General features: G+C 27.5%; 6 protein-coding genes across 6 annotated transcripts; 3 read left to right on the top strand and 3 right to left on the bottom strand.

Moving 5' to 3' along the window:
* Nucleotides 1-6,383: 6,383 nt before the first annotated feature.
* Nucleotides 6,384-7,482, bottom strand: OCT59_029961 (uncharacterized protein; the record flags this gene model as incomplete). The annotated part of the gene is made up of 3 exons (XM_066146335.1): nt 6,384-6,725; nt 6,821-6,903; nt 7,053-7,482. The coding sequence occupies 3 exons, from the start codon at nt 7,480-7,482 to the stop codon at nt 6,384-6,386; spliced, it is 855 nt and encodes a 284-aa protein (XP_065994989.1).
* A 1,724-nt stretch (nt 7,483-9,206) lies between these two features.
* OCT59_029960 (Methionine aminopeptidase 1) lies at nt 9,207-11,129 on the bottom strand. The gene is made up of 9 exons (XM_025312775.2): nt 10,900-11,129; nt 10,697-10,838; nt 10,526-10,617; nt 10,299-10,450; nt 10,218-10,231; nt 9,860-10,154; nt 9,748-9,785; nt 9,598-9,663; nt 9,207-9,529 (listed from the first exon to the last, which is right to left on the bottom strand). Exons 1-9 carry the CDS (start codon nt 11,035-11,037, stop codon nt 9,336-9,338), a joined length of 1,131 nt encoding a protein of 376 aa, XP_025188878.2. The 5' UTR covers nt 11,038-11,129; the 3' UTR covers nt 9,207-9,335.
* A 387-nt stretch (nt 11,130-11,516) lies between these two features.
* Nucleotides 11,517-13,118, top strand: OCT59_029959 (uncharacterized protein; the record flags this gene model as incomplete). The annotated part of the gene is made up of 8 exons (XM_066146334.1): nt 11,517-11,663; nt 11,764-11,909; nt 11,995-12,386; nt 12,460-12,615; nt 12,702-12,745; nt 12,816-12,922; nt 13,003-13,022; nt 13,093-13,118. The coding sequence occupies exons 1-8, from the start codon at nt 11,640-11,642 to the stop codon at nt 13,116-13,118; spliced, it is 915 nt and encodes a 304-aa protein (XP_065994988.1). The 5' UTR covers nt 11,517-11,639.
* A 4,165-nt stretch (nt 13,119-17,283) lies between these two features.
* On the bottom strand, nt 17,284-17,541 carry OCT59_029958 (uncharacterized protein; the record flags this gene model as incomplete). Its single annotated transcript, XM_066146333.1, has 1 exon — nt 17,284-17,541. One exon carries the CDS (start codon nt 17,539-17,541, stop codon nt 17,284-17,286), a length of 258 nt encoding a protein of 85 aa, XP_065994987.1.
* Nucleotides 17,542-19,344: 1,803 nt separating this feature from the next.
* OCT59_029957 (uncharacterized protein) lies at nt 19,345-20,270 on the top strand (the record flags this gene model as incomplete). The annotated part of the gene is made up of 3 exons (XM_066146332.1): nt 19,345-19,364; nt 19,442-19,590; nt 19,672-20,270. The coding sequence occupies 3 exons, from the start codon at nt 19,345-19,347 to the stop codon at nt 20,268-20,270; spliced, it is 768 nt and encodes a 255-aa protein (XP_065994986.1).
* A 33-nt stretch (nt 20,271-20,303) lies between these two features.
* On the top strand, nt 20,304-22,192 carry OCT59_029956 (uncharacterized protein; the record flags this gene model as incomplete). The annotated part of the gene is made up of 5 exons (XM_025329748.1): nt 20,304-20,397; nt 20,520-20,778; nt 20,850-21,264; nt 21,344-21,887; nt 21,960-22,192. 5 exons carry the CDS (start codon nt 20,304-20,306, stop codon nt 22,190-22,192), a joined length of 1,545 nt encoding a protein of 514 aa, XP_025188876.1.
* Between the last annotated feature and the right edge of the window lie 263 nt (nt 22,193-22,455).

Here is a 22,455-nt window from a genome sequence, read left to right as displayed (position 1 = left end):
TGAAAACATATCTATAGAATACAAATATATTAAATTAATTAATGATAAAATGCTTTTTGTTAAAAAAATAATATTATATTTTCCAGTAGAGAAATTCTAAACTTTCACTAAGCGATTCGCAACCTTTTTGAAACTTCTTTTGATATTTTCTCCAAAATATATATTTAAGTCTAAATAAAAACTATACCTGGTGAACTTTCAGGTTCCAAAAGGTAAGAAAATAATATATTTTTTTTAATATTTAGTAATTTACAAATGTTTTATTAGACATATACATTCTGAATAGCACAAAAAAATTTTTGCACCATGATAGTCAATTAAAAGTCACATGATTACACTCTCCCCTTAAATAGAATTAAAAATATTTCAGCAAATAGTGATATACAACAATTGGAAAAAACACCTACAATTAATTTGAATGGAGATAATTTAGGTCTATAGATCAATTGATGGATCAAGCAAGATATACTTAAACAAGAATTTACAAATATAAGACATCAATTAATGATATTATTACAAGATTTAAAAAGTAAAATATAAAAAACTTTTTTTTTTTTAATAGATATTTAATAATAATTTGCCTATATATATACTAAAGTTATTGAAAAACATTGAATATTATACAGATGGATCACTGGCTAACCAGACTATAGATAATAATGACCTTTTACATAGAGCAGATAATAATACTGTAGATTTAGGAAGGACCCCGAAGAATACATATACAACTCAGATCCAGACCCAAAATTTTAATATAACTTTATACGCCTAATTTTATTAGAAGCTTTATACAAAATCATCACATAAGTTCAAATTTTATTATAAATTATACAATTATAAATCTGAGTTTATATAAAAAAAAAATTTTTAAAGAAAAATTTCAAATAAATTTTATTGAAAATTTTAATAAATATTATTAAAAACTATTTAAAAATTTTAACAAATACTTAAAAAATTTTTTTAAAAAAAATTATTAAAAAAAATTATTAAAAAATAACTTAAATAAAATTTTTAAACAAAATTGCATGTTAAAATTTTAAATACCCGATAGATATTGATGCCCAATATGTATAATATAGTAAGTTTTATGCAAAAATTTGGGTGTATACTACAAAATAAAAGAAAATACATTTTGTTATATATCTCACCACCCAGTGATCGTAAATAGATGAAACACAGCTCGTTGGATTCGTCTTGACAAGACGAATCGAATGGTAGTAGTTTCGTGTTTCTAGGTGTGATAGATGATGAGCTATACCACACATCGGCACTTTGTATTTTCGTCTACTGTGCATTTTTACATTTTATCACATAACTCGGCATCTATCGCGCCTAGAAATATGAAACTACCACCATTCGACTCATCGTATTGAGACGAATCTAATAAGCTGTGTTTCATTTCTCTATGATCACTGGATGCTGAGATATATAATAAAATGTATTTTTTTTAATTTTGTAAATGAATTTTAAAAAAATTTCTTCATTTTTATTAAAAAAATGTCTTTAAACGAACCCTTAAAAACTTCTTAAACAAAAAACAATTTCTATTAAAAAATATTTCAAGTGTTTTTTAAAACAAATAAAAAAACTCTTTATTAAAAAATATCTTAAAAATTTCTTAAACAAAAAATAAAAAAAAACTTTAAAAAATTTATACAAAATGAAAATCTTACTTATTGTAAAAATCATTATTGTTATACAAATAAAAATCTGACTTTTTGCGTAACTGCTATTTGGTTATACAATTCCAAACATATGACTTATTAAGAAATTACATAGTAAGTTTATACAAAATTGGATCCCAGTATTATATGTATTCTTCGGGGTCCTATTTAGGAGCAGCATTCTATACAAGTAATAAATTAGGAGAATTTTCAGTATATTTATGTTTATCTTTATGGCCATCATCAACCAGAGTAGAAATAGTAGCTATTTTTTTGGCATTGTTGACAGCATCAGAAAATTCTAATGTAACTATTTATACAGACAGCTTAGGTGCTATTAATTCAATTAATTCAACTTTTAATTCAACAACTAGAACATGGCTTAAAAAGACCAATAATCTAATCATTATTAAAATAATTATGCTGATCAGAGAAACATCTATAAATTTAAAATTGGTTAAAATAAAAGGTCATAGTGGCATAATAGGCAATGATATAGCTAATAAATTAGCAAAGAAAGGACAATGTGAAAACAATTTATTCAGGAATAATGTAGATTTTATTAATAATATATTATCTTATTTCCCTGTTTTTATAGATAAACCTATTGAAGTTAATATTAGAAGATTTATTTTGAAAATATTAGCTACAGGTGAAGCTACTGAATGGTCATTGTTAAAAAATAATCAGGAATTATATTATGAAGATGTTAATCAAATAGACTGGAAAATTACTTGGCTTATTTTTCATTATTGCAAGGGGTTTCACTACAATAGTATGAAAATCAACTATTTATGAACTTTTATAGCAAAATTATTTCATAAAATCCTTCCATTAGAATCCATTTTAGTAATAAGAAAACCAAAACTCTACAAGGAAATGAAATGTATTATGAAATGTAATAAGAAGGAAAATTGGAATCATTTATTTGAATGTCAGGCATATGAGATAGCTTGGCAAAAAATATTGGAAATTACAACAAAAGAATCTATAATTATATGTTTAAAATAAAAACAAATTAGATGTCAAGGTGAAGATTTTATTAGAAAAGTATTACAAAATATATTAGGAATTACAGCAAAGTCAGAAAAATTTCAAAAGTTCCAACATTTGGCATTAGAAGTAAAAGTTAAAACTTGTCTAACAATAAGATTATAAAAAGACTTTAAGATATCTTGTCTTGAGGCGCGGTAACTATAACGACATTTTAATTCGATTCAAAAAATTAATATGGATACCAAGATGTAAACAAGTTATTTTATGGGAAAAAAGAGAAGGTATTTCTTGAACAGATAAAATTACTTCAGAATCTAAAGCAAAAGACAATTCAAATCAACTTTCTGAATTCAAAGTAAAGGACAATTCAAATCAACTTATAAAGATTTACAAATAGGAAAAGTAGATCAATTACAAAAATCAGTCTCTTTGGTAAAGAAATCTATGAACACCTTTGTAAGAAAATACATATGTGAAGATTAGATTCCGATAAAAAAGAAAGTTGATAAGATTACATTATACATGAGCAAAAAATTATTGGAATAATAGATACAAAAATAATATTTTTATTCTTTTCTCATTTATATTTATTTTTATTTATAATTTTAAACATATAAGTTATTAATTATTGTTAATTTTAATTTTATTTTTAATTTTGTTTTTGTTTTTCTTTTAATGTTTTATTTTTGTTTATACTTTTAGATTATGGTATATTATTTTGCTATGCTTTTTGGTTACTTTTATTCTTAATTTTAATTTTATTGGTAATAGTAATATAATATTTAATGTTTGATCAGACTGGCTTGAAGCTGAAAATATAGGATCCCGGATATCTAATATAAAGGTCATAATGGACTTTTGGCCAAAAACACTCCTTTTTGCTGAAACTCAAAAAATCGTTTTTTGTAAATATCTCAGCATCCAGTAATTCAATTTTAATGAACTTTTTTTTATTTTGTAGCCCTCATTTGGCTCTACAATTTAAAAAAAAGTTCATCAAAATTGGACTACTGGATGCCGAGATATTTACAAAAAACGATTTTTTGAGCCCTGAAAAATGGGCCAATCTGCCGAAAGTGTGACTTATGACCTGTTTTGGAGATATCCGGGGTCCTGAAAATATCATTCATAGAATATTTGTGATTATTATGTAGTCCAAATATATTCTAATAAAATGGTACATGATTCAACATTTAAAAAAAAAAAAAAAAAATTAAACTATTTAAAATATTTTTATGATGTTTTTATTAAAATTTCAAAAAAATAGTGTAAATTATTTTTTTAATTAAATTGTTATAAAAAATATTTTAAATTTTTTTTAATTAAAATTATTATAAAAAATGTCTTTATAATATTTTTCAATAAAATATTTTTTTAATTAAATATCTAAAAAACATTTTCACAACATTTTTTGCAAAATTTTTTTTAATTAAATTATTCATTTTATTTATTAAAAAACATTTTACAATATTTTTTATTAAACTTTTAAGAAAATTTATGCAAATTTTTCTTTCTAATCCAAATGTATATTAAATTAACAGGTCAAATTAAATATTTAGCTGACATTAATTTAATTTAAGATTAAATTATAAATTTAATGATTTGATTCAAATATTTTAGATCAATTTATCAGGTTATTTGATCTATCAGGTTAGATTCAAATAGTATTCTGCATAAATCAATTCATAACACAGTATGATTCTAATAATTCTGAAAGGTAAAAACTTTTTGCAAATAATTTTTGATCTAATAATAAGATCCAAATAATACTAATATAATTCACAAGTAAATTTTAAATACTAAAGTAAAAATACATTTTATGATATAACTCTGTCAACATTGAAGCTAGGGATGTGATTTTACTATTATTAGAATCCTATCATCAAGATAAACCTAATGATATAAACTTTATTAAAATCGAATCACTGTATTAAAAACAGGGGAATGTAAGATAATAAAATTTTGAAAATACTTCTGTAATACGTAACTTTTGAAAAATTTTAATATAAACTCTATGCAAACTCAAATGTGAGTTGTATCAGTATTGTTTGAGATCTTTTAACAATCCAATTTTAATATTTTTTTTTATTTAATCAGAGTAACAAGAATTATTGATTAAAAAAAAATTATTAAAATTAGATTACTAGATTCTAAGATAATATTTTTTAAAGTTTAAATCAAGTCTAAATCAAATTAAATTTCAGAGAAAAAATTTAATTTGTGCAGAATACTAGATTTAAAGTGCTATTAATTACATCAAAAAGTTTAAAAGGTATTAATTCATATCAGTATATATGTATTGATTAATTTCAGTGTATTGATCAATATATTACATAACATTAAACTATATCATATACTGGAGTTTATTAATACTACTATTAATATATAATATTAAACAACTTTATATACTGGAATTTATTAATACTGCTGCTAATATATAACATTAAACAATTTAAGTTTTTTATTATTTTTTATTTTTTATTTTTTGTTTTTGTTTATTTTAAAAATTGAATAGTTATTACTTATTATATTTTACAATCTAATAATTAAGCTATTAAATTTTTTTTTTTAATTAAAAGTAATTATATTTTTTAATATATAGTTTTATTTAAACTTTTAATAAATTTTATTTAACATGTAAAAAACTATTTATATTCAATTTTTTTAAAACCAAAATAATATATATATATATATATTTGCAAAGTGCAATTTATGAATTTATTAGTTATATAAAAGTACAGAAATTTTTGCTATGTATATAACTAATTTATTAAAACTCTTAACCAGTTTCTTATCATATAGATTGCTCCTATGTCTTATTATTACCTATATGAAATTCACCTATATTCTTTTATAGCAGTTATCAGATTATATAGGATTATTATTATCATATGGCTTCAGTTTTTTTTTTTTTTTTTTAAACTTTATTATAAATGCGATCATGTTTTATTATAATTACGTTTACTTACATATATAAACTTACAAATATAAGATAAACGAATACATATAAGAATTAAGCATTATGAAACAAGACTACTTTTTATAAAGAACAAGTCGACCTATCACCTAAACGATCACATCATTGTTAAAAACCATGATGCGACCTCAAATTCAAAGGTGACTGTTATGATCTACCTAAAAATTTGCCCAATAATAACCACCTCGATGGAATGCCAAATCATTCCATTTATTCCAATTACTTTCTAACATATTACAGTCAACATCTTTGACACACACTTCAGTATGTTTTTTACTATGTGACTTAGCTTTTTTATCTTTACCGCTAATATCGCACTACTTTTCTTTCTTTACTACACGTTATTAATAACGTGCATATATGATTCTTTCTTTATTAATAAAAGCTGTATGTACATACTATTGAATACAGAATGATGAAATAAACGAAAAAATTTTTCTAAATAATTCGTTAAAACTACTAAAAGAAGTCTATATATTTTTCTTTCAAACATAGTTTACCATATATAAATATAATCAAATATGGAATGATGTAAGAACTATAACAAAATTCAATAGATAAACTATCTATATATTTTTCTTTCTAACTAAATAGCCCTATGTAAATATTATCAAATAGTGAATGTTTAAAACCAAAATAATTACTCATTTTTTCATTTTGATAATTTTAATTCTAAACAATTAGTCATCCCACAAAAGAAAATAGAAAAATAAAACAAGAATAACTAATTATATACTTATGTCCACTTAATACCACATACCTTGCTCTATTTTACGAGCTCTAATTGCACATTGATTAACCACGTAGTCATGAGTAACATCACGTACACGCCTCCCTCTTCTAACACTATTACAATATGTCGTTAAAAGACATTTATCTCTAATACTATTCAATTCCCGATGAAATTCTGCTTTGTATTGAAGCTTCGCCTCCCGAGTATTTCCCTGCCAAGGAGCGACATTATTCTGTCCACTAATTTCCATTTCCTGAAGGTTTGTAATAATATTGTCTATCGTAGTACATTGACCAGCACTACTCGACTGTTCTGCTATCTTACTATCTTTTCGTTCAAAAAAAGCTTCTTTTTTCTTAATTCAAAAAAATGTTCTTCATTAAAAGAATGATTTATAAAAATATCATCTTTTAACATATTGTATCCTTTTTCACTTGTAACTTGATTTACCAGAAACTCCATTTCTTTTTCTGATATATAATGTTTCTTAAGAATATCAGTTCTACGTTTCAACTCCCATGCTTTAAATGAGACTTTGATTCAATTCCATTATTTGTAAACTGCCATTTATTCTTGTTACTCTTGAGGCTGTTTTTAAACCTCTTTTTATACTTTTCTTGTTATTTCAACGTTTTAAATTGCTTGTTAACACGTAAATTTGAATACGTAACTGCATATTTACCTGCTCCAGCTCCACCGTCCATCGAGACTTTTTTTGTATAAGACACGCCTACGCGTTTACTTATTACTTGTTTAACTTGACAAAAATTCTTAAACACATTTTGTGGTGGAGGTGTAGGAGTTACTATCACCTTCGAACGACAATTTTGACAAACTTTTTTATTTCTTGACATAACATAAGCATAGAACTTACTACAAAACGAGCATGGGATATAAAACCCCAAATACCATGTTCGACCATGACTAAATTTAATATAAGTTGTAGTTTGTCTGTTCTTTTCTTGTTTCTTCATTCTATTTTTAATAACAACAAGTTTATCCAATAATAATTGGCGTATTCTTAAAAAATACTTGTTTCTAGTTTCTATGTCAATAGGTAACCCACAAAATACACTTGTCAAGTATTTTGAAATCCTGTATTTAGTATTCATTATTGGCCGATCTGAATTTATCAAAAAAGGCCTTTCATATTTCTTAATTATATATCTATTGTTGGTAACAATCGTCAACATATCTTTCTCTTTCTGTAATGAATCCACATGCAAAAGGATATAGGACTTTCCTTTTCTGGTGAAATATATCGTATCAGCCCCTGTGTACTGTTTCACTTTTTCTGGACAGAAGAAAGTATAGCCGATAAAAATTTCTTTATTCAACATCCTTTATCTGATTGGTGCACCGTATTTACGCCTTTTTTTGAAAAAATTTCGCAAGAAAACAAAACTTTTATGTCTATAAAGAACTATTAAGCCCTTGTGAATTTGTTCGAACTGAAAAGAGTGATAATAAAAAGTGTGTTGTTTAACCAAGAAACACTTTTGTCTTAATACTGAAGTGCTATTTTTCTATTAATTTAACAAGAAAAAAGCGTAATATTTCTTGTGTGAAAAATGGACATGAATGGTATCAGAGAGAGTTTTTCATCATATGGCTTCAGTATTAATATATATTTTTCTTTTTTAAAAACCTCTTTAACTTTTAATGCAAATTATTATAGATATTATTTTTAATAAAATTATTAGAATTTTCAGCAAATTTAAAGTTACTTAATTGTAAAATTTCAAATTTTTATTAATAGATATAATTTCTTCATTAAAATATTATTTTATAATTATCTTATATATTTTTTAATTTGAATTTTTAATAAAAATGTATTTTTTAGTTCTTTAATACAATTACAATAGTATTTATTATTTGTATTATTATTATTAAAATAAATGTTATATTTTATATTTTTTATTAATATTAAAAATACAAATTTGTGAAAATTTTTTATAATAAAAGAACAAAAAAAGGCCAAATTTTACATCTTTTTACTAATAGATTAAAATAAAAAATATATAGTTTTCAAAAAGTTAAACTAATAAGCAATATAACTATTATAAATCTCAAAATCAAATAAGTTAATATATTACTACCTTTTGGTATGATAGTTTCTATATTTAAAGGTATTTTTTTTACTATTTCAATATATTTTTAAATATAAAATAAAATTTAGATATATTTTAGTAAAAGACATTTTAAGATATAAATTAAGTAAAAATATATATATAATAATTTAAATATTTATTAATACTAATCGTAAATAATTTTATTTTATTTTTTTTAAAAAAAAAAGATGTAGTACAATAAGTTTATAAATACTTGTAAATTTATTTACTAATTTATTCACTATAGAATACATTCAAAATAATTAAAATAACCAAAGTTACAAAAAAAAAGTTAATTATTAAAGCAGAAGTATAGAGTAGAATATTTTATTAGTACTAATATTTATCTGCATCTAAACAAATATTAATACCACAAAGTCGCACCTTTTTTTGTATATAATGCTTATCATAATGTAGGCCAAAATTGCTATAATTCTGGTAAAGGATGCTACTTTCGGAGGTGCTTTCGAGACTTTAATGTTTTTTTTTTTACATAAATATAAATTAATACTAATAATTAATAAGGAAATAAAATTTTTAAGATCTGTGGGATTATTGTATGCAAGCTCAAACCTACTAAATCTGGATCTGCTGTTTCTAATATTATATAAGAAATAATTTAATATTAATAAACTAATCATGTTCAGTTAAAACTTTTTAAAGTAAAAAAAAAAATTGTTGTCATGTTGACTTATAAGGGAATTTATCCCAATTCATTCAAAAATTTAGAAAACGCTAATCCTTTATCTTTATTACCAGGAAAATAAACTTTCAAAAAGCAAGTTTATCTATTAGCAAAAGCATTAATTTTTCAACAATAGCTTATTAATAACTATGTAGAATAATGCATTTCTCTATAAACTTTTAATTCCTGTATTATTTAACACCGTATTCGGATCAGGAACAAATCGTCTTTCATTTTTGCCAGCCGTTAAAATTTCAACTCCCGTTTCTGTTACTAATAAAGTGTGCTCAAATTGTGCACTACGTTTTCCATCTTCAGTTACTGCTGTCCAATTATCTGGCCAATGTCTGTCATGATATGTACCTATAATAAAAGCATGCGATGTCAACAAATCAATGAAAATGTAATTATATTTTGTTAATATTACGCACCAAGATTTATCATTGGCTCGATCGTAAAACAGTGTCCAGGTTTCATCGTTCCGATGGCTTTATTTTCTATAATTAAAAATTAAAATAATAAAATATACATTCTATACATTCTATACATTTCATATATTTATAAAAAAAGTTGAAACTTACTCGCATAATGAGGAATATTTGGTGCACAGTGAAATAATCTATTTTAAAAATGGGTTAGAACAACTATAATATTATAACTAACTAAACATAAAAATCTTTGAAGTTGTCATACCTATGAATGCCATGGCCACAATAAGTACGGGCAACAGAGCAATTATTCGCCTTGGCATTTTTTTCAATAACTGCTCCAAGATCACGATACAAAAATCCTGGTTTCACACAATCGATGGCCTTATCTAAACAATCTTTTGCAGTCTTGATCAACTTCATACTTTCTTCATCGATAATTCCAACCGGATAAGTTTCATTTAAATCTGCATGAAATCCTTTATGATATAAAGACACATCCAGATTAACAATATCTCCCTTCACTAGTTCTCGCCGATCCGGAATTCCATGACAAATAACTAGTAATTATTTAATATGACGTCAGCTGTGTTACGATGAATTGTTTCACGATTTTTGCGTACCTTCATTCACTGAACTAAAGTGAAATATTATGTTAAACCAAAACAATTTAAATAAATCACGTGACTTAAATTTATTATTACATGCAACAGGATTTCGGAAATTCATAGTAATTCAAAGGCGACGGATACGAGTCACGCTCGATAGTAGCTTCATGAATAACTCGATCAATCTCGTCGGTTGTTACGCCAGGTTTTACTGTAGCGGCGCCAATATCTAAAACTTCGCGTGCAAGCTAATAATCCAAGAAAAATTAATGTTGCGGAAGCATGACAAGAATAATTATAATAAGTGATTAAATATTTCTAACCTTGCAAACTGTTCGCACCCCTTCAATTTCTTCTTTATTCAACACTTTTATGAATGCTTTAGCCTTTGCAGTCTTTTCAGACTTTGAAATGCCTGTAATATTTATAAAGGACAAAAGTTTAAATATTTCTCTTAATAAATAAATAACTATACGTTGAAAGAGAACAAAAACCTTGGGGATGATCGGCATAATCCGGTCTTTCTATATGTGGAGGAACTTGTCTTCTTGGAGATAAAGGGTATAATGCACGTAAAGTTCCAGTATATGGAAAATTAGGTATATATAAAGTTTGATGTACCGATTTATGTGTAGGCTGGAAAATAATTCGCGTCAATACTATTACAAGATTTAACGACAATTCACAATATGCGTACCCAATTTTTCTTGAAGCAATCCTGTGAACAAAAGAAAGACCCTGAAATATTTAGTTTTAAACATGTTGGACATTGTAATTTTGCTTCTTTTGTACAGCCAGCTCCTTGACATTGTTGTACTTCACTCATTTTCAACATTTTCAAGTTGAAATAATTAGAAGAAAAAATAAATAAATAATAATGTGTTTTTCAAAAGGTTAATTAATAACAAAGGATAGGTACTTCCTTTTATATTTCGCATCAGTAATCTCGGTGGCTTATTTAACCTTACGCCTAGTAAGTAACAAAAGCGCAGTTGAAGATGTTGATCCAACCAAATATATTATATCCATTTTCCATTATCCAATATTTTCCATATAGTGGTAAAAATTAATCATTTTTATTATAATTTTATTAAAAAAAAAAAGTTAAAAAAAATTCGTCCAAAATTACGAGAGATTGGGTATTTCGGTTTTTTATTTATCATAAAATGTGATATTTCAAATAATCAAACAAATTTTATTTATGATTATTACTGCAAAATTGTGTTACAACAAATTATTAAACTGACCAATCAAAAATCTTTATCGAATGGTATAAAATAGTCAAAAAAAAACTGGCATCATTCCTTTCCCATTAGTTATTCCTTCTTCCTTTTGAAGCCACGAAACAAAGGTTCTCGCCATCTCTGTTTCAAGCGGAATTACTTTACTTATATTGCTCAAATATTATTCCGCATAAAGTAGCTCGTGAACACAGTTATGACCTCTGTGTCGCCGTCTCCTGTGAGCTTTCATTGTTTTTGACTTATTTTTGCACTTATCACTTATTCTCATTGATACAAACTTTTTACTTTATTTTTACTTTATATTACTTTGATAATAGAACGGTGCTAACAAACCGTGGTTTTGTACAAACGAACGCCTACGCTGGGAGTTTTTTAGTCAAGGACAAAAGGGAGCAGTTCACTCACGCGCCGACGAGATTAACAAGCCACAAGAAAAATATCAAATACTAGAAGATTTAACAACGCAAGTACAATAAATTCACTTTCATTAATAATTATTCTTATATACATATATAACAAATTTCACTGATATAACCTTTTTTTTACAGTGTTAGAAACAAAAAAACAACGAATATGAGACGTAGAATAACTAGAAGGCAAAAAAGTCAGAACACAAAAACCGAAGAAGACAGCGAAACTAACCCAATAACAGTGCAAATTGACAAAGACGAACAATATGTCGAACAAGAAAACATTCAGCTAGAGGAAGATCATATCATGGAAGGTGAATTACTTGAACCGGAACTACCTTTGCATGACTCTCCGGGGCTTATTACGGACTTTCCTGACTTGGAAGAGACTAAGGAAACTCCTAGAAAAGATATGAAAAAATCGAAAGATGAAAGTAATTACGAAGAAGAATCACAACACCCAGAAGAGAATAACGAAAAATTAGAGGCACTTAAAAGTGAAGACGATGATGAAATAGAGGAAGAAGGAGGTAATTCAATTTACAATAAAATATTTATTTTTTTTAAATATTTTACTAAAATTATAAAGTATTTTGCATTAAGTAATCGCTGCTCGTAAATTAACACGAAGCACAAGAAGGCTTAGGGTAATTATCGCACCTAAAAAACCTCAAACGCGAAAGTCTCAGCGAAAGGCAACAAAAGGGTCAAAAGATTGGGAACCGGATCATGATTTTAAAGGTCGAGACATTGTATTTGGTATGGTTACTTAAAAGCTTCGCGATGCAACAAGTTTTGAATTTATTCTCATTTAAATTATTGCAATTTATTTTCATTTCTTTTAGTTGATCCATTAGATGATAAAGCTGAATTTTGGTGGCCGGCAATGGTACCGATTAATAATTTGTATTTGGATGATACAAACCAATAATACTTATAATTTTTTTAAAAAAAATTAGATCGTTCCTAACGACGAAATTGATGAATCGATGGATGTTGATGGTAAACTTGAAGAAAATTTACTTGCAGGAAAATTTCTTGTAAGATATTTTGAAGATATGACGTAGTATGTATTAAAATCTTTACGTGTTATTTTATGTTCTTATAAGTAGTATTATTTCAATGCTGACTAATTATTATATGAAGCTCAGTGGTCGAATATAAAGGTCTTAAACATTTTATTCCAGACGCAGAACCCTTTCTTACATTTAAAAATACTTGTGATAAATTTTCAAGTCATATTGGAGTTCGTAGAGCTTTGACATGTAAAATTAAAGGTGAACCCAATAAAGCTTTTAAGTGGGATTATTGGAAAAGACCGTTAGGGGAGAATCAAGAACTTACTCCAGTTACAACTACAATGTCTTCAACTAAAAGAAGGACAAGTACGTCTAAAGGTGGATCAAAATCCAATTATAAAACTGCGGAAGTGGAAAAAAATAAATCGCCAATACGTCGCAATAGCTCATCAATAAAAAGCAAATCATCAATAACAAATAGTGGGAACCATAGTTCTCAAGCTTCTCAGGAAGGTGAACCATCTGAAGAAGAGAACATTATAGATATATGTATAGCAAGTCCACCATCATTAGGCCGTAGGCGAAAATCTGAGACAGAAAATATTGATTCTCAGGATTCCCAAGATTCTCAGTCTAATACTGGTACAACAAAAGATAATATGGAGATAGAAAACGTGGAGACTAATAAAAGTCCAAAAAGAAGACGCAGCAGTCTAACAGACAAGTCAGATGAAGATAATTCGAGAAATCGGAAAATTAAGCGTGTTTCTGCGGACGAATTAGTGGATGAAGAACCTACGGTACCTTCACCCACAACACCTAATGCGACGTCTACTATGGTTGAAACATTGGTAGAAATGGCTATAGATGTAACAGAAACAATAATTGAAACATCAACGGGAAAAAACAACGAACCGTTGATAGAAATTATGGAGGAAGATAATGTTCCATCTGCAACGCCGTTGACATCACCACCTTTGATTATAGAAGAGTTAAACGAAGCTGCTCAAACAAATATTACCAGATTCAAATTCGACGATCCTACATTGGATTCAGAAACAAAGGAAAAAATGTATGATGATGCCGAGGAGGAACTCAGGTCTTTAATGAAAGAATGGCGTGCTCTTAATAGAAACCTTCGTAAGATGGAAAAGGAGTTAACGTCTAAAAGAGCAAGAAAATCGAGAAATAATGAAGAACTGGGAGATGGTGATATAGATACAGATGACGAGGGGGACGCCAATGGACATGTAGAAAATGGTGTAGAGCTGGTATATTCAAGTGAAAACGAAAATAATAATGAAGATGGCGAAGAACGCGAGGATGAGGAGGAAATCCAAGTAATTACTCGAAGTAGAAAAATGAATGAAGATTCTAAAGCGTCAAAAGGCAAGCGCACATTAAAAAAAATATAGTAGAAAACATGGACGACATTTTTTTCGGTTTTTGTAGTAATTTACTCATATTATTGAAATTAAGAGTGTATTCTTTAGATAATGTATATTAATTGCGAACGAAAATTTAACTCAAATATAATAATATTATTGTAATTTGTGAAATTATTTACATTTCGATACGTAATTTACAATTATAAAACATATTCCTAAAATGTAAATAATTCTTTTTATGTTGAATATTTTGGGATTACATTCCACAAAAATTAAGGTGTGGATCTGCTTTATAAACTGGGTCACCATCGATATTTATAGAATCACGATCACATGCACGGAGACTAAAGGTTATTATATAGATAGCATTAGCATGATTGTGATTGTAGAATAGAGTTTCTTTTCTAATAAAGTTTACTGTCACATGTATTTCTATTATCATTAAGCTTTATCATCTTACATTCAAGCTATTTATTCATATTTATTTAAGACTTTGTTATTTGACCCAAATGTCTCGGAAAAATTGATTTGCCAAAGTGCCAGTATTGTAATATTACAACATAAAAGCCGTAGTGATGTATAATTGTTTTGTATGAAAAAGTAATTTTTTATTCGTACTTAATAAAATTGGGTCAACACGCACAGTACAGAATTTTCCTGATGCATTTATGCAAAAAAAAAAAAATAACCGAACAGTAACTGCCAATTCAAGATATTGCCATTGTTGAAAATTTTCGGTAACGTGAATTTGTACTAGTCTAAAAATAGTATCGATGAAATAGCTCACAATTGTCACCTCTGTAATTTCGTCTTTAAATATATATTGTAATCTATTTTGTTTTGAAAATAAAAACGCGTTTTTTCTCTATTAAATATAAATATCTTGTAAGATTTTTTACAAACTTAGGAAACTTAGGAATATAAAGGAGAACTATAAAAATTTTTTTTTTTTATTTAATACAGTATAAAATTATTTATTGACGGGCTCCGTATTTAATTTTTTTTGAGAACTTGAAATGATGGCAGTGGTGTTTTAGGATCATGAATATTTTATTAGGTGATATTGCAGGATCATGAAAAGGATCTTGTGATAATAGCCGGTGAAGGTATTTTGGAATTATGATAAAAATGTACTTTAAAGAATAAATAAATGTTAAATATTAAATAATAAAATTACTTTTAAAAAACTTCTCATCTATACTATTTGATTAAGAAAAGTGGTAGATTCAATAGTATTTTTTAACTTTTCTGTAAAATTTTATAGGAATTATAGGAATTGATATATTTCAAGAACAGTAGTTTTTCTTTCTTACTGAAAGAGGCAAGTTAGGTAATATTCGTAGGTATTCCAAAAGGTCCATAAATTATTTCAAATTTACTCAGAGTTTTGATTAGATTGCCCCTTGCTCATAACTTTTAATAGTTTGTCTCCATTGGGTTTTGTTATAAAATATATTTTGAGATTTTTAGGGTCAAATTTTGAACAGTGATTTGATTTCACGATTAGATAGTCTAAAAACTTAAGTGAATGACATGAATCAATTTCTAAAATTTCCCGCCAGATTTTTCAATTATTAACCTTCGATATTAAATGGCAAGCATAAAGTTTGAAGGCGTGTAAGGTGTGGGAATTCTGTAATGTTCAAATAACTGCCATTATTTAATTCATTATTGATTTTCTCAAATATTTATTCCCTAAAGATGGGATAAATATTGTAAAATAATATTTTTTAATGTTCACATTGCTTAACAATGTGTAAGGTCTTTCACATTATTAAAATTTATGCCGATTATTTTGTAATTTAAGTATTTAACCACACAATTCACTTTTCTCTGATTCAAATTTTGTAAAGTCCGTTCAATTATGGACTTAAAATTAATGTTAAGAAATGGATGTAGGTTTAAAAGGAACTTTCATTCGGATATCAATAGAAAATAATTTACATTCTTACATTTACTAAAAATTAAATTGTTAATTTCTTTTTCTAGTATTTTTCCTTTGTGCCTGAAATTCGTGCGTAATTTTAAATTTTTTTTTTCTTATGTTGGTGGCTTGTTTTGAATGATCTATACGACACTGGATCTGATTAACGATATCTTCACCGATCTCACCGGTCTGTATTCTGTAAAGAATCACGGATTGCAAACAACATAAAATTTCGGCGTAAGGTTAATGTTATTATCCATTGATTTATTTTCTGACACTGCAGACTAAGTATAACTGGCGACCGTCAATGAAACCGGATCATGGAGTGGGATAATGTGTATTAGTAGTGTAGGCAAGCGAAAAGCTGGTGTGGTCTGCAGGCATTAGTATAGAAACTTTACTTCACTTTGTAAAACAAGTCTATATATTACCGAATCTTGTAATTTATTTTTCACATCAATAAATCAGTAATTCTGATCGTGGCATTTTGTCACGGTTTATCTATGCTAACGAATTTTTGAATTATTCCATCTTATATAAAAAATTATCATCAAACATGCAATCCACTGATTCATTGAGAGAATTAAATGCCAAGCGATTGCCAAACTCAGAAAGAAGTTTGCTGAAATCGAGGGCGAGAATGGTGAGCTTAAGAATGAGAATGCGAAATTGAGACAGATTATTGAGGAGAATGCCAGGCGTGATGCTGAGAATGCCGAACACAAGGTCAGAATCGAAGAATTGGAGAAAATAGTGTAGATATTTCAGCCGAAAATGCTGAACTTAAAGCTGAATTAGCCAAACTAAGATATGATTTCGATTCCTCCAATCTCACGAGGCCTCAGCAACCACATCACGTTACTAACATGCAGAACTCATGTTCTGTTGGAGAAGAGGTATCAGAGGTAACAACTGTACCACAGCCAGATGCTTCTGATCGATCAGCCTATAAATAGAGCACCTAGTGATAACACAAACATCAAGTCAATGGAGGAAAGGGAGACAGACAATTTCTTAGGTGAGGTGTATAAGAAAAGGGTCAACAATGAGATTAGACAGAGGAATAGGGAAAAGAAATTATTGTGTGAATCAGCTACCCAGGACTCATCTTCTGTAACGAAGGACAAAAAATCTCTATCATCGAATCGGGATGGCCCATGAAGACCTGAATATGATCATCGAGAAATTTTCCAATGGATGTTATATTTTGTTCGTCTCTAAGTAACTTAATATTCTTTAAAAGCTTGGATGGGTCTTCTCGTAGAATATCCACTTTATCGACAGGAACGGACACTTTCCAAATTCTAAATTCATCTGTTGCGATATTTTTTTCGTTAATGACCCTTCTCATCCTGCTTAGGATCAACTCTTTTAGACCTTTAATTGTATCAGCCTTGTCGACTAATACTTAAATGGCTCTTCTACACCTTCAAGAAAACATCACGAATGACGTTCGACATTTTGCATTAACAGTTCAATGCAAAGATTAACTCTCTTGTATTTATACTTCAAATTTCAAAATACCCCTTTCCCACGTTAAATGGGATTAACACTGCGGTTAGGAAAAACACTCCATTTGATAGGGATCATCACGCATGGTTAAACAATCTGATTATCTTGGGGTGCAAAAATTACTTTCTTGACCCTCCTCGTATTACTTTCTTGACTTGATCAAAATATGCATGATTATGTATGACAAAAATGTTCTTTTCTTGACCTGCAAAAAACATTAACGCGTTGTTATTTTTCTTATTTTCATAATTTTTCAAGAGATATACACAAAGATTAAATTTTTTTATCATTAATGATTAAATGATTAAATGACAAAATAATTTTTTTTTTTTATTTTAATATTTTAATATTTAGTTTTATGCTAGTATTTATTACCTAATTAATGTATTTCTCTTAAATGTAATCTTTTTATCAGCTATCTTTTGTAAATAAAATAAAATTATTTTAATTTTATCAATATTGTAGAAATAAAAAAGTATTGACCATGCTCGCAACTCGCAAAAGACAGATTGCACGCTATTTTTGTTAAATATAAATAAAAAATAAAATTTCTTTTTTGTTTATCACAATCGCGTTTCAGACTTTCAGGTCAAGAAAGGAACATTTTTGTCATACATAATCATGCATATTTTGACTGGGTCAAGAAAGTAATACGAGAAGGGACAAGAAGGTAATTTTTGCTCCTGGGGTAGTCTTACCACACCACCCTCGGTTACACAAATATTTGTTGGGGGTGTGATGTCTGAGGTGCGTGACAAATAGAGATCAGGCTAGTAAAAAAAAAACTAAGTCCCTTAGATGCAAATGTATTCTTCGACCGGTCAGGCGCTATTTTCTTAACCCATCAAAAAATGAGTTCTTACGGAAAGGAGTATGGTCGGGTCAGCGTGAGGAGTAGAGTATGGACCCCTGTGTGACAGTTTACTCAAGTGATAAATAACAAGACGGGCCAAACACGTGATTAAGAGTTGGCCGAGCTGCTATTCATCACCTGAGTATGGTTCACACCCCTTATGTTACCGGTATTACGGAAAGGAGTATGGTTGGGTCAGCGTGATGAGTAGAGTATGGTGACATTTGGCGGTGTATAACATAAGGGGTGTGAACCATACGCAGGTAATGTATAGCATCTCGGCCCACTCCAAATCACGTGTTTGGCCTGTCGTGTTATTTATCACTTGAGTAAACTGTCACATAGAGTTCCATACTCTACTCATCACACTGACCCGACCATACTCCTTTCCGTAGCACTCTTATGTTACACACCGCCAAATGTCACCATACTCTACTCATCACGCTGACCCAACCATACTCCTTTCCGTAATACCATCAAAAAATATGCAAGTTTATGCACCCCTTTCACATTTTTTTCTTTGACCACATAATAAGTGATAAAATCGCGTTATTACTTTTATTTGTTTATCACTTTTTGTCATTATTTTCTTAAACGAAACTTTTCTATATTTTATTTTAAATTTCAAACAAAACCTCTCATCATTTTTTTTTAAACAAAGCCTTCTGTTATTAGTATTTTCGTTATTTTATATTTTTATTACTTTATTTTATTGTATTTTAAATTTCAAATAAGACAAAAAATTTTCTTTTATAATGGAAGAAAATTTTGCACATTTAATTTAATATAATGATGATAATAGTGTTAATGTACCTTTTGGAAGAGTTGCCGAATAGTATATTTTTAACCATCCATTATTAAAAAATATTCGTTTGAAATGTCAAAGTCGAAAAAGAACTCCAGAATTAATTAAAGCAGATGTTATTAAAATATGTTGGGTAGAAGGTGCAGTTGATTTTATTGAATGGAATACGAAAGATGGTGAAATAAAATCAACACATAGGATTGATGATATCGTCAAATTAACATCTAAAGGTGAAGATTATATTAAACAAATAGAAAATAAAGAAAAAAAAGATAGAATATGTTGGTCTTGGGTCATGTAGTATTGTTCAGGAGAAAGAAATAGTTGTCAACATGAATGTGGAGGAATTGGTAGTTGTAAAGAAACATGTACAAATTATTCTCTTAAAAATAATGTAAAAAATTATTATGATATGCATTTATGTAAAGTTCGTGTTATTTCAGAATCAAAACTTTCCTGGTTAAATAAAGAAAAACCTCTTAAAATCAAAATAGTTGGATTGCATTTACCAACAAATATTCCAATACATAGCCCAAAAATTTCTAGATTAAATTTATCACGACAAGTTCGAGATAATATTATAGTTGATCGTAGATCAGATCATCGTACAGCTAATTCAGTTAAATCAAAATTATTGGCACCTTTTAATGGAGCAGAAGAAAATGTATTAAAAGAAGCATTAACAAATCAACATCAAATATGTAATCATGATAAACTTAGATCTTTCTTAATGCGTGATGATCGCAGATTAAAAGAAAATGCTGATCCATGGACTATTTTGCATTATTTGGTAATAGAAATATTAAAACCAAAGGGATATGTTTTATTCTACCAACAACCTGATCTTTCACAACTTGAAGATGAAAAGCATTTTTATCAGCTTACTTTATCTAATGAATTTTGGTTATGAAATGGTAAAAAATTTGGTCAAGAATGTATTGGAATGGATTCAAAACATGATTTAAATAATGATAGGGTTCCAGTATTGGTTTTTGTTGTTGAAAATAATGCTGGTTCTGGAACACCACTTGCTTTTGGTAAGAATAATTATTTTTACACAATTTAATGTATTAAACAATAAATAAAAATAATAAATATATTTATGTTTTAGGATTAAGTAATAAAGAAAACCAATGGACAATAAAATAATCTATAATAGCAATAAAAAAAAATATTCCATGTGATTGGGATGATTGTGAACATAAATGGAATTACGTTAATTTACCAAATAGAATGGAATTTGAAAGAGTAAGAGAATGTAATTCTTTTAATTGGAATCCTTTCATTATGACTGATAAACACAGGCCATCTAAAATTGCTGTAACAAATATTTTACGTGGAACTATACTGTGTTGGTTTCATATAATGCAAACAATTGGAGAAAATTTTAATCAATGGAATATTCCATGGTCATTACGGTAAATATCTATATTAAATTAATATAATAATATATTTAAAAAAACATAAATTAATTTACTTTAAAATTTAGATATCCTTTAGCATTAGCATTTAAAATTATTGGCCGAAGTAGAACTGAAAATAAATCCAAGGAGCTTGGTTTACTTTATCAGAATTTTGTTAACTCACTAAAATTACCAAATAATATCAAACAAAAATTAATAGCTGATTTAAACCAAAATTGGTTATGTGATGAATGGAGATTATCTTTTATTAATGCTGGACGTATTTTACAAAATTTTGAATGCATAATGACTACAAATAATTTTACAGAAAGATTAAATCGAACAATAGAAGCAAATTATAGTGGAATTCAAACAGTTGTACATTTTGTTGAACGATTATATGGAGTGAAATTAAAGCGAGAAAATATAACTGAAAATACAGGACAAATGCAATTTGAAGCAGGCTTAGCAACACTGTTTGATATGAAATCAGTTGAAGAAGTGAGTATTGTTGTGTTTTTTATTTTTAATTGCATTATTTAATATTTAATATTAATATTAAATAAAATATGTATTTTAGGAAAATTGTCCAAAAAAATTATCATCTGATAAGTTTCGAAGACTTAATCACGGAAGGCTTTATTTTTTGCTGGAGTTTGTTGAACCTTCAAATCATTCAGATTATTTTTATGTTCGAAAGTCTGATAATTCCCAAATATTTGAATCACCATATAATGGAAAATATGTTGAGTTAAATAAGGGAGCAATAGACAGTTTAAAACCTTTATTTAAAAAATTAGAACAAAAACATTTGGATAAAGCTCTGTGTAGAAAGGGATATTATTTGACAAATATTTTGACAGGTGAATGTATGGTTTGTTACGATTATATCTGGAATGGGCCTTTTCAGGATGTTTGCAAACATGTTCATGCAGCACGCCTTTTTCATGAAGCAAATCTACATTTAAACAAGGAATTATTTGTTAGACAAACAAAAGAAAAATTTGTCACTTATTTTAAAAGTAAAGAAAAAGTGGTTGCTGCTGAAAACAAAAATAGATTAATTTACGAAGAAGACACTGATATAGCATATAATGAAATAATCAGACTTTATTATTTACAAGGTAAAAATCCGTCAAAATTCATTTAAAAAATTATGGTTTATAGTTTTATAATATTTATTTATTAAAAATTAGGAGGATCAGTCTTTTTACCAAGGAATAACATTTCTGAACGCAATTCAGATCCTTTTAAACCACCAGAATTGAGTAAACGTGATACTTCTAATAAAGGGGTTCCACCAAAAGTTATGGCAAAACTGCGTAAACCATCACGAATTCTTCAAACCCTTCAATCAAATTCTAATAATGAACCCGACTCATCTGCTTCAGAAAAAAGAAACACTAAAAGAATAAGAAAAAATATCTGAATTACTAAAGTAACAATCATTTTATTTTATAACAATATTATTTACACTTTTACATTACTTAATGAAATTATTTTTATTAGGAACAAGGTAAAGAAGAACAAGTACTTGTTTATACCCCTACAGAAACTCAACAGCTTCAACCTTACTACAACACAAACAACTTGCTATATAACGAAAGTTCTATTCATTCCAATATGAATTTTTTTACAAACTCTCAGCAAGAACCATATATTTTTCCTTCTTCTACTAGCATTTCGCCACCC

The sequence above is a fragment of the Rhizophagus irregularis genome, chromosome 9, assembly GCF_026210795.1.
Source record: "Rhizophagus irregularis chromosome 9, complete sequence".
Taxonomy (NCBI): domain Eukaryota; kingdom Fungi; phylum Glomeromycota; class Glomeromycetes; order Glomerales; family Glomeraceae; genus Rhizophagus; species Rhizophagus irregularis.
This window is presented reverse-complemented; position numbering and strand designations above follow the sequence as displayed.